The sequence below is a fragment of the Phocoena phocoena genome, chromosome 14 (assembly GCF_963924675.1).
Source record: "Phocoena phocoena chromosome 14, mPhoPho1.1, whole genome shotgun sequence".
Classification (NCBI taxonomy): Eukaryota; Metazoa; Chordata; class Mammalia; order Artiodactyla; family Phocoenidae; genus Phocoena; species Phocoena phocoena.
Window position 1 is genome coordinate 8,321,406 of NC_089232.1, and position 17,161 is coordinate 8,338,566.

General features: G+C 42.3%; 1 protein-coding gene across 1 annotated transcript in view; it reads right to left on the reverse strand.

The window, feature by feature from the left end:
* VWA3B (von Willebrand factor A domain containing 3B) overlaps positions 1-17,161 on the reverse strand; it is a 205,397-nt gene that overhangs the window by 90,941 nt on the left and 97,295 nt on the right. Inside the window, exons 10-13 of the mRNA XM_065891066.1 lie at positions 13,604-13,758; positions 8,870-9,008; positions 7,684-7,815; positions 2,556-2,654 (exon numbers count right to left, since the gene is read on the reverse strand). Coding sequence (XP_065747138.1) covers positions 2,556-2,654; positions 7,684-7,815; positions 8,870-9,008; positions 13,604-13,758 — 525 coding nt within the window. The remainder of the gene's footprint in view (positions 1-2,555; positions 2,655-7,683; positions 7,816-8,869; positions 9,009-13,603; positions 13,759-17,161) is intronic.

Consider the following 17,161-nt stretch of genomic DNA (forward strand, 5'->3'; position numbering starts at 1 on the left):
ATGATGGACGGTAGACCGAGAATCCTTCTCAACACACTGCTGGCACAGTGGTACTTGGTAAATCTTCAAGGGCTATTTGGCGTATCTATCAAAACACATACGTTTTAATTGAGTTCACTTCTCAGAACTTATGCTACAGATATACATGTGCAAAATGATATACGTGCACAGTTACTTCTGCAACCTTGTATATAACAGGAAGATTGAAATAACCTAAACACTCATCACCGGGGGACATGACTAAGTAGCCGTGTGATGGGATAGTAGGCAGCTACAGAAAAAATGAGGAAGCTCTTTATGAAATGATATTAAGCAATCTCCAAGGTATATTGTTTTATTAATACAGTCGAAGAATTGTGCGTGTAATATGCTACCATTTATGTATTTTAAAAGGAAATATACATAAATATCTGTCTGCATAGCAAACTATCTCTCAAAGAAGATGCAAGAAACTGGTAATATACTGGTAATATACATATCACCTGCCTCATAGCTGGTGAAAGGAGGTGGGAGGGAGGATTTTCTCTACATTCTATCCTTTTGTACCTCTGTCATTTGTACCATGTGAATGTATTACTATTCAAAAATTAAATCAAGTCCATTTTTAAGGTAGTTTTATTAAATCTATATCATTTAATATGATGCACTCATTGAGAATGATGTTTCTGAACAATTTCTCATGACTTGGAAAAACGCATATATTAGATGAGAAAGAGCAGAAAATTGAATTATGAACAATTTACACCTTATTCTTCCTTATGATTATATGCTTACTTATATTTTCTAAATTACAATAGAATCAGTTAGGATTTATTAACAAGAAAAAGATCCCCTGTCCCGATGACTTGCAAGTCGGAACCTGTGCCTACTTCTTCCCCCAAATGCCAGCCCCATCCTTCTAGGGGCTTTTGGACAGCCGTGAACTCCAGGTGCTCAAACTCAGCTTCCTCCACCAGAAACCCCCAGGTCTCTCCTTCTTTAGATTTCCATCAGTTAATAACAATTACTAGAAACCAGAAATCAGTCATCTTGACCCCTTTCTCCCTTGTTCCTCACCCAGCCCCCCACCTCTTGCCCCCAAACTGGCCACCAAGTTCTATGATCTCATCTCTGGAGGGTCCCCTCCTCCGCATTTCTGTTGCTCCTCCCTGAGGTGGGACCTCACCAGCCCAAGATCTAGTCTTTCTCTGGCTCTCCCATCCACCTGTGCATTAGAAGCATATCTCTAACGCACTGGCGGATGGGACCATCTGCTCCTCTGAGAGTCCCTACTGAGGTAAAGCCCATCCTTTCTGTGTGACATCCAAGGACCTTCACAATCTCCCCCAACCAAACCTCCGAGACTCGGCCCTGACACTTTTCCATTCACTGCTCTCGGGATGTTCCCTCGAGCAGCCCACATATTTTCACACCTCTGTTCCTTCTGCCCAGGATACCAGTAATCTCCCCCGTTTAGGAAATTTCTTCCCCTCCTTCCAGACACAGCTGAAATGCACCCTCCTCGGTGGAACCTTGCCTGGCCTTCTCGCCATCGTGTACAGCAGAATTCATCACTGTGCTCCCGTACAGCCCGTAGCACAGGCAACTCCACTCCCTCTATCTCATCAGAATTAACTGTATATGCCAGCACATCCTCCGATGTGTAAGCTCCCCTAGGGCAGGATATTATTCATCTCTGTAGCCTCAAACGTGCAGCCGCCACACAAGGAGCATAAACAAGGCACAATAAATTGCCTCTGAATAGAAAGTGCAGTGAAGTTGATAGGAAAATCATTCCAAGTAAAATTTCACTTTGTACAACTTCGCGGCCATAAATCTAACACTGCAGTAAAATCCAGCTGCTTTCGTGTTTAAGCCCTGGACCGTTTGACACCGGGTATTTTACAGTATTCGCCTAGCAGTCTTCACATGCAGACACTTCACAATGAAGGAAACAAGTCGATACTAATTCACTTTAGCGGTTAATTTACATTGTACTGGCCTGCACATCCGTATATTTATTTAATGCCCAGAGCATTAGTCTTTCATTCACAAAGCTCAAAAGAAGATGAACAGACGCCACTAAAACTTTTCAAATATTTTCCAGTCAGGCTAAACAAAGAACATTTCACCAGAAAGGCATGCTTTTGTTTAAATGATTACTAAGTTAAAATTAGGGATAAAACCAAGGACACTGTGCAGTGACATGTTTTAGATTCAGTGTCCCCAAAGGAAAAAAATCAAAAAGAATCTCCTCACTCTTAGTTTATAATAAAATATAAACCAGTCTTCCATGGAAGGCATACATCTCCTTTCATGGGGTTGGTCTCCAGGTCTATGGGTGGGCATCAAGTTAACCAAACAACACTCACTGTCACTTAAATTCTCCTCGCTGTTGTAGCAGACAAAGGAATTTCTCAGTGTGTGTGTTTTTACCTCAGCTGTGCGTCCCTAAGCCAAGCAAGTATCTCTCAACAGCTTTTTAGTGGCAGTGGAAAAGGTCCCTCAAACCCACTCTCAGCATTCACTTTCAGGGGATTAGTGAGTCCCTCTTTGTTCCCAACTTTGATAAGTACCTGGTCAGGTCTCCCATCTGTCAAAAGGTAGATTACTTGTGTTTCTTTATCAGCAAAAGCAATTTGCAGGGCGCTCAAGGTGTTTGTGGAACTTCCAATCTACAGAAAAGAGAGAGAGAGACATAGCAAGTACATACTTGAATCTCAAAAAAGATCTCACAAACAAGTGTTATTTACTCTCTGCTTCCAAAAAGAGAAGTACTTGTGAAATAAAAGATACAATTAAATTAGATTGAGATCATAATTTAAGTCCAGGAATTCCAAGAAGACAAATCCCTGAATATGTCATAAAAGCATCTATGCAGACAGTTCCAGGATAGCTAGAAGCCAGGATGATGGATTTCCTGTCCTGATGACAGAGCTCTTAATTCCATTTTATCTTTGTGTGTTTCTGTGGCAGGCACTAACTCAGTTACTGTTCATTCAGCTGTCAGCATGGCTTAAACATGCAACCTGAATTCCCCCCAGGCAGGGACCATGTTAGTTTCCAACCAGGATTGATTCATGACACCCAGTATTCAGCAAACATGAGTGTGGTGTCATGAGCAATCCAGAGGTACAGGAAACTGTGAAGTTGTAAAACGCCTGCAGTTTCTGCCCAGGGAGGTACAGAACTGGCCAAGTTGTCACTCCAAAACTCAGAATGAGAAAAGGCCAGAAAAACAGCAAGTACGTGACTTTTGTTATGCCCATGAGAGGGCTCAGGTCACAGGGCAACCAAGTGGCCCCAAATCTGGGGAGAGTCAGGCAAGAGGCCAGCCCTGGCTTTCTGGGACAGGACGCAGCCAGACACTAGAAGAAGAGTTGGGCTGGGGTGACTGGTGAATCAGCGGAGGCTGCCAGGTGTATGTTGGCAAGAGGCCCCAGATATGGGGGCATCGGCGCTCTCTTGAAGGCTGTTTTGCCACAAACCCCACAGGGTGCTCACAGAATAGACTGGGAGAGTCTAGAGAAAGTCTCCTTCACGGTGCAGAACTGGGGGAGAGAAAAACAGGAATCTCCATAGAGACCCTCTCCTCACTCTCCCCATCAGAACAAAAGCCTTAATCTGTGTATGTATATGGGGTGGGGGGCAACAATGAACACGCTCACCATAGGGCACTGGTCAAAACCCAGGAAGGCTAGGGGGAGGAAAGAGGAAACAACAAACTCTCTACACCTGCGGAAGGAGCAGGGCTATGTGCTGGGCTCAGAGACACTGAGAAGGCCACACCCCTGAGACTCCTGGACACCATGCCTGATTAAGACTGAGGCTTATTCAGAGAACACCCAGCCCCATCACTCCCCTAGAAACATCAACTAACAAATAACTTTCAAGAGAAACGCTCTCTCTGAGGCCCAGCGTGGAAGGAAAAATCAAAAGCCTAAGATGAAGGAGACAACCCTCTGGCACGTCATCCCCTACCCTAACACAAAGTGTCACTACAAGAATTTGAGGGATGAGGTGCAAACAAACCTCAAAGCCAGCCCAACTCCTAAGAGTAATTTTAACCCACCCCACAAAGGAAGGCATGCCCATTTCCAGGCATGAAAAATATTTATCTCAGTCTCTATATACTGCACGTGATGTCCAGCTTTTAACAGAAAATAAGCACATAAACAGAAGAGCAAACAACATACTCCCGAGAGACAAAAGTACTCATCGGAAACAGACACAGGCATGACACAGATGCTGAAACCATCGGACAGAAAATTTAAAATAACTGTGATAATGGCAAAGGTGAACAACATTCAAGACCAGGTGGGTAATTTCAGCAGAGATGGAACCTTAAGAAATAATAGAATAAAAATGCTAACAGTAAAAAACTCAGTAGGACGGTGAAGAGGTCTTTCAAAGAGTTCAGAGTACAGCTGTTCCTTGGTATCCACAGGGGTTGGTCCAGGACCCTCTCCCCCTGACAGACACCAAAATCTGCAGATGCTCAAGTCCCTTATATAAAATGGCGTCGTATTTGCATATAACCTATGCACATCCTCACATATACTTGATTTATTTTTTTAATAAATTTATTTATTTATTTTTGGCTGCATTGGGTCTTTGTTGCTGCATGCGGGCTTTCTCTAGTTGCGGCGAGCGGGGGCTGCTCTTCGTTGCGGTGCGCAGGCTTCTCATTGCGGTGGCTTCTCTTGTTGTGGAGCACAGGCTCTAGGCGCGCAGGCTCAGTCGTTGTGGCACACGGGCTTCAGTAGTTGTGGCGTGCAGGCTCAGTCGTTGTGGCGCACGGGCTTAGTTGCTCCGCGGCATGTGGGATCTTTCCGGACCAGGGTTCGAACCCGTGTCCCCTGCATTGGCAGGAGGATTCTTAACCACTGCGCCACCAGGGAAGCCCCAACCTCGCGTACACTTTAAATCGTCTCTAGATTATGTATAATACCTAATACAGTTCAAATGCTACGTAAATCGTTGCCAGGGTGCAGCTAATTCACGTTTTGTTTTTTGGAACTTTCTGGAATTAAAAAAAATTTCCATCTGGGGTTGGTTGAATCCATGAATGAGGACCCTATAGATACAGAGGGATGACTATAGGTTCAAAACAGCCAAGGAAAGAAGTAGTGAACGTGAAGATAGAGGAATAGGAATTACTCAAATTAAAATACAAAGAGAAAAAAACAGCAAATCAAAACAGAAAAGAGCACCAAAGAGCTGTGGAACAGTATCAAATGGTCTCATATATGCTTAATTGGAAACATAGGAGAAGACGGAAAACAGGACAGAAGAAATATTTGAAAAAAAAAAAATGGCTGAGAATTTTCCAAAAACAATGACAGACATAACCCCATGGACCCAAGAAGGTCAGATAACACCAAGTAGGATAAATAAAATAAATCACCTAACACTTCTGCCAGAGTGGTATACAAGGAAGCCAAGTAGTGAGCTGGGACTTTCATCCCCACCAACTGTACCGCGTCCTCCCTGCTCAGTGATGTCCACTCCCACCCAGCAGTAACAAGGTACTCCTCCCCATCAGGTGTCAACAGAGTTCGAGTGGGGAACCTGAACTTCAATCTGCACCTGGAAGTATGAGGCAGGGCCCACCCATCCTCCTGACAGAGCAGTGTGAGACAGAGTCAACTAAACAGAAGGCTAGAAGAATATCCAGTCTCATAACATGAAACAAAAACGTCTAGGATTCAACTGATAATCAGTCCATCATACCAAGAAGCGGGAAGCTCTCAACCTGAAATGAAAAAGATAATAGATACCAACAGCAAGAAGACAAATATGTTAGAATTATTTGACAAAAATTTTACATTAGCCGTGAAAAAAATACTTCAGCTAGCAATTATCAACAATCTTGAAACAAATGAAAACTAAAATGCATCAGCAAAGAAAAAGAAGGTCTCATCAGAGAAGAAAAAAAGACATGAAGGAGAATCAAATGGAGCTTTTAGAACTTAAAAATAGCAATAACTGGGCCTCCCTGGTGGCGCAGTGGTTGAGAGTCCACCTGCCAATGCAGGGGACATGGGTTCGTGCCCCGGTCCCGGAAGATCCCACATGCCGTGGAGCGGCTGGGCCCGTGAGCCATGGCCGCTGAGCCTGTGCGTCCAGAGCCTGTGCTCCGCCACGGGAGAGGCCACAACAGTAACAGGCCCGCGTGCCCCCCAAAAATAATAATAATAACTAAAATTTTTTAAATTCTCTGACCCAAGGACTGGCTATGCCAGCTGACCACTGCTCTGTGACACCAGCACACAGCAGGCTCAGAACGTCTGAGTGTTGTCCTGAACTTACTGGGTTGATTCCTGGACCAAACCAGTCCGAAGAATAATAGAGGAATCTGGTCTTCTTGAAAATGAATTTTGCACATTCAGCAAGCAAGCAAGGGTTCTTCAATGAAGACTTTTGAAGAGACCAGAATCACACTTTACAAAAAAATGATCTGACATATTTTTAGCCACGTAGATGGCTGATACTATTCATCAGTGGTTTTTACACGAAGCAGAACCCACTTATGTTTTTACCCAATGAGATTACATATATAATATCTTGTTATCACAAACTCTAAATTAGTGGGCTCTGAATTAAGATATTTCCTACTGTAAAAGAAGACAACATATGTCCCAAGGAACCAATTTAACAAATTGTTTATGAATTTAATATCCTTTCCCAGCGTAAGGTAGCCAGTTAGGACAAAATTTTACAGGCATTAATATTTCTTATAGATTTCCTCCTCCCATTTTAATTTTATTGATTTATTTATTTGGCCATGCTGTGCAGCTTATGGGATCTTAGTTCCCTAACCAGGGATCGAACCCGGGCCTTTGGCAGCGAAAGCACGAATCCTAACCACTGTGCTGCCCCCAAATTCCCCCTTCTTCCATTTTTAAAACACAAATCCCGAGGGAACTCCAGAACATCCCAATGACAGTGCAAGTTCTGCTTGGTTCATATTCAGGGAGCGTCACTAACGCCCATTTGTGGCTTCCTGTCAAGTCCAGGACTCTAAACTCAGGCACTGAACTATTTTAAGGATACTTGCGATCCATATTAGACCTCTAAGAATAACTCTTGGTCTCAGTTTTGGTATATCTTAAATATCTGGAATGCTATGTGGTTCTAGAAAAAGAACTTTTAAAATTAAGTTCAAGACAAGAGAAAATTTGAGGAAAGGCAAATTCTCCCCAGTAGTCTGTGTAAATGCCAAGAGCAGCAGCTTTAAAGTTCTCCAAGTAAAATGCAGGCCTGAAGGAAGTATTTCACCTTCTTATGATATCCTGCTGCCCTATCTCTCTCCTTGCTTTCAGCCCTTACCACTCACACTGTACTGTATGTTTCCACAAGTTCATTACTTTGAACAAAGTCCACTGTTAAAAGCAGCTGTAATATATCATTTGAAGCAAGAATGAAGCGTCAGAAGAAACAAATATGAATGTTTAAGTAAAAAAAAATTATATTTTGAAATTTGTTTTCATAAAAGTGCTGAGACTTGAGCCAAGAGAAGTGCTGTCAATAGAAGCTTATCTAAATGTTAGATATTGACAGAAAAGATTGAATTAACATGACCTCTGTAAGCAAAATGAACGTCTATGTGAAGCCATGGCTATCCTTGGCGTTCAAAGCATTTCTCAAGCATTTCTATCCTGATCTCTATCCTTCTTCTCCCGGACCCAGGCTCCTTCTTACCTTAATGTCTCTAACCCAGGCCTGGGCCCCTTTCAAATTATCCTCATCAATTTCAACAAGTTTTTCCCGCCAAGCAACGGCTTGAGCATCAAACTGCACAAAATTGAATTTCCTTTTATACTTCAGCTGTTCCTGTAAGAGACAATTATTATTTCGCCATGAAACCACTTATGTGTGAGAAAAGATTAGGACAGGTCAGGGTTTGATACATTTTAATCGTTTGATATCTCTTTTCAGTTCTAGAAGCTAAAGCTTACATTCAAAAGAGAAAATGTTTTCTAGTTCAAAAGGCATTTCAATAAAATTTACACACAGTTTGGATATTAAAAATTTACAAATGTGTATATGTATAGACACATATATATATGTCACATATAAGTTTATATATATAACGTGATATTATATCCTGTGTTTAATACTGACATTAATGGTATACCGAATATGCACACTAAATGCTTAAAAGAATCCAAAACAGTGTTATCGCTTTGGTCAACATCTTTTTGGTCAAGCTATTTTATTCACTTGCCTTCCATCAATCAGCTCATGTTCCTCCAGCAGAAGTTCGTCAAATTAAAAATTCTATTTTGTATTTGTCAAACACTCCCTGCAATTGTTTCCTATGGTTCATACTCACATCAATACTACCAAGTCATGACAGTACTCTGATACCCGTTTATATGTGTGGAAACTAGGAGTTAGGGAGCATTAGCAGCCTGCTTTGGGTAGTACAACTCAGAGGCAGCACAGGTGGAATAAGGACCAGAAGCTCCTGACCACCAGCCCACGCTCCTCCCACACATTAGTTCTGGGGCCAGTGCATGCAGCATCCCTAACACGCACTGGTAATTAAAATAAGCATGCCGAGCTGAAGAGTATCTGGAAGACAGTGGAGGCGTGTGCACACCACGGATTCCAGGATAGAGAAGACCTGGGGCAATGGACATAGAAATTTCCTTAGCAACCCGTATGTGTTATAGGAAGGACCCACAGAAGGAAGGGTCTGCTTGCAAAGAAGGGATGATGCTCTCACTGGCAAAAGGGAGCCTTTTTCTGAAGTGGCTTTTCTGTGATTTCTGAGTGCACACCTGGCCTGTGCATCTCTGACAACCACTACAGGTGTTAACTGGCGGAGATGCACTCATGATACTCGGCCCCCAGGTGCCTGATCCCGACAGCTCCATCTCACCTGCATGAGCTGGATGATCTTGTTCTTCACCAAGTCCAGTTTCCCCTTCATTGAGTGAGATGTGTCAATGAGAATGTAGACACAATCACTAGGCACTTTTCCAAAAAGGACTTGACTCCCATCCTGTAGCCATTGAATCCTAGGCAGGAAATATTTGAAAGGGAATGGTTAGAGCCTGTGGCACTCAGAGCATGGTCCTAAGAACTTAATGATACGTCTACAGAGGAAAATCAATAGGACAGAAAAGTAAATCCAATACTGGGCTCCAAAGCCAAAAGTAAAATTACTTCCAGTCATCTGGTATTTTTGAGGCCTTTAGCTATGACTTCACACCATTTATTCTTCTAACCCTGCTGACTGCAGTCAAGCTAGTAATGCCAGCACATTCCTGAAGCTTCAGTGAAGCTTATGGATAGAATCAAGCAACCCCAGATCCCAGTAATAACCAAGCGCTAGGTGGTCGTGTAAGCAGGACTGCTTCTGTGGTCCAGGCTCAGGATCCCATCACAGGATGTAGATTAAATTCATGGTTGCAGGCAAACCCTGGGGGAGAGGGTGGGGCAGACAAAAAAAAAATACTTGAAACAGTTCAGAGTTCAGCAAGGCCCAGTCAATTAGACTTTACAGGGCAAAACACTGAAGAGGAGATCACTGCATAGGAGAGAAAGAGCGTCAGAGAGGGATGGAAAGAGAGATTGAAAGGGAGAGAGAATGTGCTCCAGATATCTGCAGAAGGGTGCCCTGGAGACTCTGGCTAAGTTATGATCAGGGCATGCGCGTGAAGAAACTACTGAAGCCAGGGAATAAATCACCAAAAAAGTAATAGATGGACCAACCCCTCAGAGCTCACCCAAGTCTGGAAATAGTTCATCTTCCAATCAGCCAGAGTGGAAAAGCCTCCGTAATGCATGTAGCCTCAAGTAGAGTCCTCACAAGGGTATTGCCTTAATCATAGGACCAAATTAGTCCTGAACTAAAGGCTCCCCTGCACCTACGCTGACATAACTTAAAAGCAAGCCCCAGAGTAACTTACTGCATTCCAAGTAACAACTGCATCACAGAACACACATAAAAAAATGCATCAAAATCCAGTACTCAACAATGTAGAATTCAAAATATCTGGCATCCAGTAGAAAATTACCAGGCACACAGAGAAGGAAACTATGACCCATAACCAGAAGAAAAGATCAAAAGAAACGTACCTGAAAATGACACAGATGATAGAATTTGCAAAAAAGGATGTTACGCAGCTATTGCCATACGTTCAAGAAGGTAAAGTAGGAACAGAATGAGGAGAGGAACGGAAGATCCAAAAAGAATCCTCTGAGGAAACGTCTAGAGATATACAATGACTGAAATGAAAAATACACTGCATGCTATTAACAGTGAAGTAGACACTAGCAGAAGAAAAGATCAGGGAATTTTAAGAAAGACACAGTAATAGTAAACAATCCAAAATAAAACACTGAGAGAAAAAGGTTAAAAAAATATAACAGAATAAGCAACCCATGGAACAATATCAAGGAGTCTAACACATGTGTAATTAGACACTAAGGAGGGAGAAAGGGGCACAGAAAAATATTTGAAGAAATACAATCAAATGTTTCCAGGTTTGATGAAAACAATACACCCACAGATCCAAGAAGCTCAAAGAATCCAATAGAAAGAAAAAACACCATGACACATCATAATATAATGGCTGAAATTTAGTGATAAAGAAAAAAATCTTAAAAGGAACCAGAGACAACATAGGAATAATAGGTGACTGCTCATCATGCAAGCCAAAAAGAATGGGGAACAATTTTTAAAGTATTAAAAGATAAAACTGTAAACCTAGAGTTCTACACTTAGCAAAAATACCTTCCAAAACTAAAAGTCAATTCAAGAGTTTTTCAGACTAGAACAGCTGAGAGAATGCATCACCAACAGACCTGTGCTAGGATCTATACAAACAGACTAAAGAGTAACAGAAATCACAAATATGTGAATCAATACAAGATACATTTATTCTCATTTTAAATGTTTGCAAGACAACTGATTGTTTATAATGTATTTTGGGTTTATAGCATATGTGGAAGTAAAGTGTGTAGGACAGCAATAGACAAGTCAGAAAGGGAATGGAAGCTGAAGACTTTCATGATGTACATGAAGCAATATAGTATTGTTTGAAGCTAGACTGTGATAAATTAAAGATGTACATTGTAAATGCTAAAGTAGTCACACCACAACAAAACAAAACGAAGAGGTAGAGTTAACAAGCCAACAGTGGGGATAAAATGGAATCGTAAAAAATATTCAAACCGAAGTAGGCAGAATAAGAGTAAAAAGGGAACAAAGAACAGGTGGAATGAATAGAAAACAAACAGCAAGATCTTAGGTTTAAATCCAACTAAATCAATAATCACATTAAATATAAATGATCTTAACACTCCAATGAAAAGCAGAGATCGTCAGACTGGATTAAAAATAATATCCTTACATATTCTGTTGACAAGAAGCCTATTTCAATATAAGATACATATAGGTAAAGGTAAAAGGACAGGAAAAAGAAAAATCCTGCAGAAAATAACAAAAGAAAGCCAGAGTAACTATACTGATATTAGACAAAGCAGACTCCATAACAAAGAATATTACCAAAGATAAAAAGGGACATTTCATAACAATAAGGGAGTTGAGTCATCAAGAGGACCTAACAACACTAAAGGTACATGTATTGGCTAATCGAGCTTCCAATTACATGAAGAAAAAATTTTAGAACTGAAAGAAAAATTGGACAAATACACAACTATAGTTGGAGATTCTAACACCCTTCTCTCAATAATTTATAGAACAATTAAGCAGAAAATCAGTAATAATATGGAAGATTTGAATAATACTATCAACCAACTTGAGCTGAGATATTTAAAGTATACTCCACCCAACAAAAGTGGTTTTTTCTTCATATTCTGGGCCACAAAACAGATCTCAACGGATTTCTAAGAACTGAAATCATACAGTATTTCTCTGTCCACAGTGAAATTAAAAGCTATCGGGAAAAATCCACAAATACTTGGGAAGTAACCCTTTGGTCAAAGAAGAAATCAAAGGGGAAATTAGAAAATGTTTTGAGATGAATGAAATGAAATACAACATATCAAAATTCGTGAGAGACAGCTAAAGCACTACTCAGAGGGAAATGTATAAAATTAAATGTTTATGTTAGAAAGGGAGGTCAAGATCAGTAATCTAAGTATCTATCTCAAAAAACTCAAACCCAGAGTAAAGAGAAAGAAGGAAATAATAAAGATAAGAGTAGAAATCAATGGCATAGAAAGGAGAAAACCCTACAGAGAAACAAAACAAAACAACAACAACAACAGCAGTGAAACCAGAAGCCAGTTCTTTGAAAAGATTGAGAGAATGGATAACCTCCAGTCAGACTTAGAAAATAAAGATGATCAGCTCTATGTATATTTAAAGAAATTGAATGCAGCATTAAAAAAAAACAACCTTCCCACAAAGAAAAACTCCAGGCCCAGATGGCTTCAATGGTGAATTCCATGAACATTTAAGGGGGAGATGATACTAATTCTCCATGAAGTCTTCCAGAAAATATAAGAGGAGAGAAACCTTCCCAGCAACCCTTGATACCTGGTGGGAGGAGAGGGACAAACAGACCCAGGAGCTGCCAGGTGGGGTGTCTTCTAAGCAGCTTCCTTTTCCCCAGATTTGAAATGCAAACTACTCTCCTAAGGGAGTCAATCCCAAAACCGTAAGTACAGAAGACTCCAGAAGCAAGGATTTTGAGAAACTGGGTTTTGAGAAACTGGGGCTCTGCAGAGTATATATGGGGGGAGACAGGTGTCTGCAGCTTGGGGTTTATAACAGAAAACATGGAAGGAGGGACAACGCTCTGCTTGCACGTGACTACTACAGGCTGGGTGCTAGCCTAAACGCATTAGACTTGTATCTAATCTAATCCACAGAACACATTTGTAAACGGCATTACCATTCCTGCTTTATAAATGAGAAAGCTGATGTACACAGACACTGACTAACCTGCCCAGGGTCACAGAAAATAGCAGGCTGGGGTTAGAATCCAGCTCTACCTGACCTTAGGGCCCATGCACCTAAATGGACGTGGTCTATATTCTAGAGCACCTCCCTTGGCATCAGCAAGACGAAAGCGTTGAGTTAGGTCACCCCATGGAGCTGATGTTGAGGTCACAGCCTAGTACACTAGACTCTTATGAGCATTAACAGATTTTAAGAACCAGCAGGGTTGAGAGGGATCACATGAAGTTATTTTTAGCAGATTTCTAATATGTATATATATATTATTCCATTGCATATAAATGTTTCACAACATTGTGACAGTTGCCTTGAAAGGTAATATTCAAGAGTACAGAGGACAGGTGTCATACAGTCTGCTATACACCTGAGGCCCACAGAAAATGCAAGACATTAACAGAAGTGTTCCTTTGCCTCCTACAGTGATACACAATTAACATGATAACTACATCTTTCTTTGCTGTTTTTCAGAGTCTGCACTGGCATCAAGGCAGCTCAGAATCTGCATCTAAACATCCCCTTTGGTTATTAACAACGAGGCCAACAGCAAACCATCAGATGGCAACCTTGACGTAACAATGCTTATTGGCCATTTCTCTTGGTTGAGCTTTACCAAGAGCTCAAGCAGACTTGAATTTCAAGAGAGACTGGATCATGCAATGTACCCTCATGCAATACACCAACCTCCTCTGGATCCGGGCCAGGACTGCATGAATTCTCTCACTGTACCATGTGTACTTATCCTTGGTAATGCAGACGTGGACCAAGCTCCCATCCTTCCAGGGAGCATGGACAAATCTGCTGCAGTATTTCGCATGCACTGTCTTCTTGTTGGTCTCCTAAGGAAAAGACATAGGACAGAAGCCACTCAGAAACCATTCAAAGAAGAAAAGTCCCCAGATGGCACCTCCACCTCTGCCTTATTTATACAGCTCCTAGCACTCACTCCCACCATAAAATCATTCAACAGTTGGTTCAACCAAACATATTACCGGGGCCTACTCCATATGGAGCCCTGCGCTGGATGTCGTGAATGACGGTCAGCAAGACATGGGCCATCCCATTTGTGCCCAGAGAAGCTAATGTTTCCAGCAGAGAGATGCTAAACACACACACAGGCACACACCTACATATACAAACACAGAGAAAGTAGCAGTGTAGAACACTAGCACCCAGTACCTGGTCCTGGGTGGAGACAGTAATGATTGGGCAAGTTCTGGCAAAGAAGAAAGAGTTCACAATGGACTAGAGGGTCAGGGAGATCTAGAGGAGGTGGGACTTAAGACACCCCAAGCATCCTTCCACTGTTACTCCCAGCGCCAAATGAAGAAAAGTAGTAAAGAACCCCATGCCACATCTAGGGTCCTTCCTGGACATACGGAACTGGCCCAAGGACAAAGTCTTCCCACAAAGAGAGCTTTCCGAAGGACTGTCTCTATCACTCATCCAACCAGTTTATAAATGCATCAAGCACCACTCCGCCAGGCCCTGTTCTAGGCACCAGGAACACAATCCATAAAAGAAGACCAAAATCCCTGCCTTCATGGAGCTCACATGACAGGAAAAGAGCCAGATGATAAACCAATACTCATCTAGCAGGTCAGAGGATGACAAATGCTGTGGAGACAAATAAGGCAAGGAAGGAGAAGAGAGAATGCTGAGGGACAGGGGAGGGGAAGGGGCAAGTTAAAACCTAGAAGGGAAAGCCTCAAAGAGAAGATGAGGGCTTCCCTGGTGGCGCAGTGGTTGAGAGTCCGCCTGCCAACGCAGGGGACGTGGGTTTGTGTCCCGGTCCGGGAAGATCCCACATGCCGCAGAGCGGCTGGGCCCGTGAGCCATGGCTGCTGAGCCTGCGCGTCTGGAGCCTGTGCTCCACAACGGGAGAGGCCACAGCAGTGGGAGGCCCACATACCGCAAAAAAAAAAAAAAAGAAAAGAAAAGATGAAATATGACTGAAACCTGAGGGAACAAAGTGTGTGGCCCTTCGGAGGTCTGGGGGGAGTCTGAGGACACAGCAACGACAAAAGCCCTTAGGTAAGTGTTTGCCTAGCATGTCTGTAGACTTTTAGGAAGGGCAGTATAGCCGAAACATAGTGAGTGAGGGAAAGAGCAAGATGAAGCCAGAGAAACAGGAGGAGGAGGACCAGGAAGCAGATGCTGTGAAGCTTGCTCACTGATGGAAATGATTCTGGCTTGTCCTCTGAATGAAAAGAGGAAACATCCAAGGGCCTTAACATAAGAAACGACACAATGTTTTTAAGTTGAGATACAACTGACATTTAACATTTTATTAGTTTTAGGTGTACAACATAATGATTTGATATATGGATATACGGGGAAATGATCACCATGGTAAGTTTAGTTAACCTTCATCACCCCACAGTTACAATTTTTTTCATGTGATGAGAACTTTCCAGATCTATTCTCTTAGAAAAATGACACAATTTATACTTGTCTTACTCACAATTTAAAAGTTTCATTTCTAAACAGTTTTCGGGGTATTTTAAAAATAAATTTATTTATTTACGGCTGCGTTGGGTCTTTGTTGCTGTGTGCAGGCTTTAGTTTCAGTGAATGGTGCATGGGCTTCTCGTTGCAGGGGCTTGTCGCGGAGCCCGGGCTCTAGGTGCGCGGGCTTCAGTATTTGTGGCACGCAGCCTCAGTAGTTGTGGCTCGCAGGCTCTAGAATGCAGGCTTGGTAGTTGTGGCACATGGGCTTAGTTGCTCCGCGGCATGTGGGATCCTCCCGGACCAGGGCTCGAACCTGTGTCCCCTGTACTGGCAGGTGGATTCTTAACCACTGCGCCACCAGGGAAGCCCCCTTTTTTCATTTTAAAGGATAACTGTGGATACTCTGCTGAGAATAGACTGCAGATAGTCAAGGGCAGAGTCAGGAGATCAGTGAGGCGGCTTGCACCAGGGGTAGGAATGGTGAGAAGTGGCCAGATTCTGATTTACAGATATATTATGAAGGTAGAACTGACAGGATTTAATGAGAGGTCAGATGTGGGTATGAGATAAAAGAGGGGAGTCAGGAATGACTCCCAGGTTTCTGGCCCAGAACTAAAAAAGTGGAGTGGCAATAAATTGATGGGAGGAAGATTATGGGAGAGCAGCCTTGAAGGGAGCGATGGGGATTCACTGCCTGATGTGTTAGGTTCCAGATGCCTATTAGACATCCCAGTAACATGGCAAGTAGTCCAGCAAAGGCCAGGGAAGGACTCAGAGCTGGAGATTTAAAGTTGGAAGTCACCAGCACTCACACAGTATTAAAAGCCACGGGGCCGGATGAGGTCATCCAGAGAATGAGAGCAGATAGAGAAGAGGTCCAGGGACTGCGCCTTGAGGCCCTTCGGCAGATAGAGATTGGGGAAATGAGAACGAAATGACAAGGAAGACTGAGAAAGATTAGCCAGGATGAACTGGGGGATGGGGATTGACATTTATACACAATTGATACTATGTATAAAATAGATAACTAATGAGAACCGGCTGTATAGCACAGGAAACTCTACTCAGTGCTCTGGGGTGAGCTAAACGAGAAGGAAATCCAAAAAAGAGGGGATATATGTATACATATAGCTGATTCACTTTGCTGTACAGTAGGAACTAACACAACATTGTAAAACAACAATACTCCAATAAAAAGTTTTTTAAAAAATAAAATGTTTCATAAAATTCTCTGATTTAAAAAAAAAAAAAGTTAGCCAGTGAGCTAGGCAGAAAAACAAGACAGTGTATTTTCTGCAAGCAAAAGAATTTCATGGAAGTAACCAACAATAGCAACTGGTGATAACAGGTCAAGTAAGAAAGAGACTGAGAATTAACCTCTGAATTTAGCAATTCAGGGATCCTCGGAAAGAGTGAGACCTTTGCCTCACTGGAGTATATTCAAGAGAGTACGGGAGAAATATGGGATTAGAGAAAAAGAATTTACAAAACTATTGAGGCATTGGGTTCCAAAAATGAACAGAGGAATAAGGCGAAAGAGGCAGAGCCAGAGACGAAGACGGGGATCAAAGAACTGTATTTTTAAGATGGGAGAAGTACCGCCATGTTTTTTATGCTGACAGGAAAGATCTAGAAATGAGGACAATATTAATGACACAGACTAGAAAGGGGGAGAATGGATGAAAGAGAGGATAGGGGTCAGTGCACACGTGGAAGGGTTGGTTGGTGAGGGCAATTCAGCCATCCTAGAAGAAACAGGGGTAGAGCGCACAGGTGCAGATGCTCGGGGAT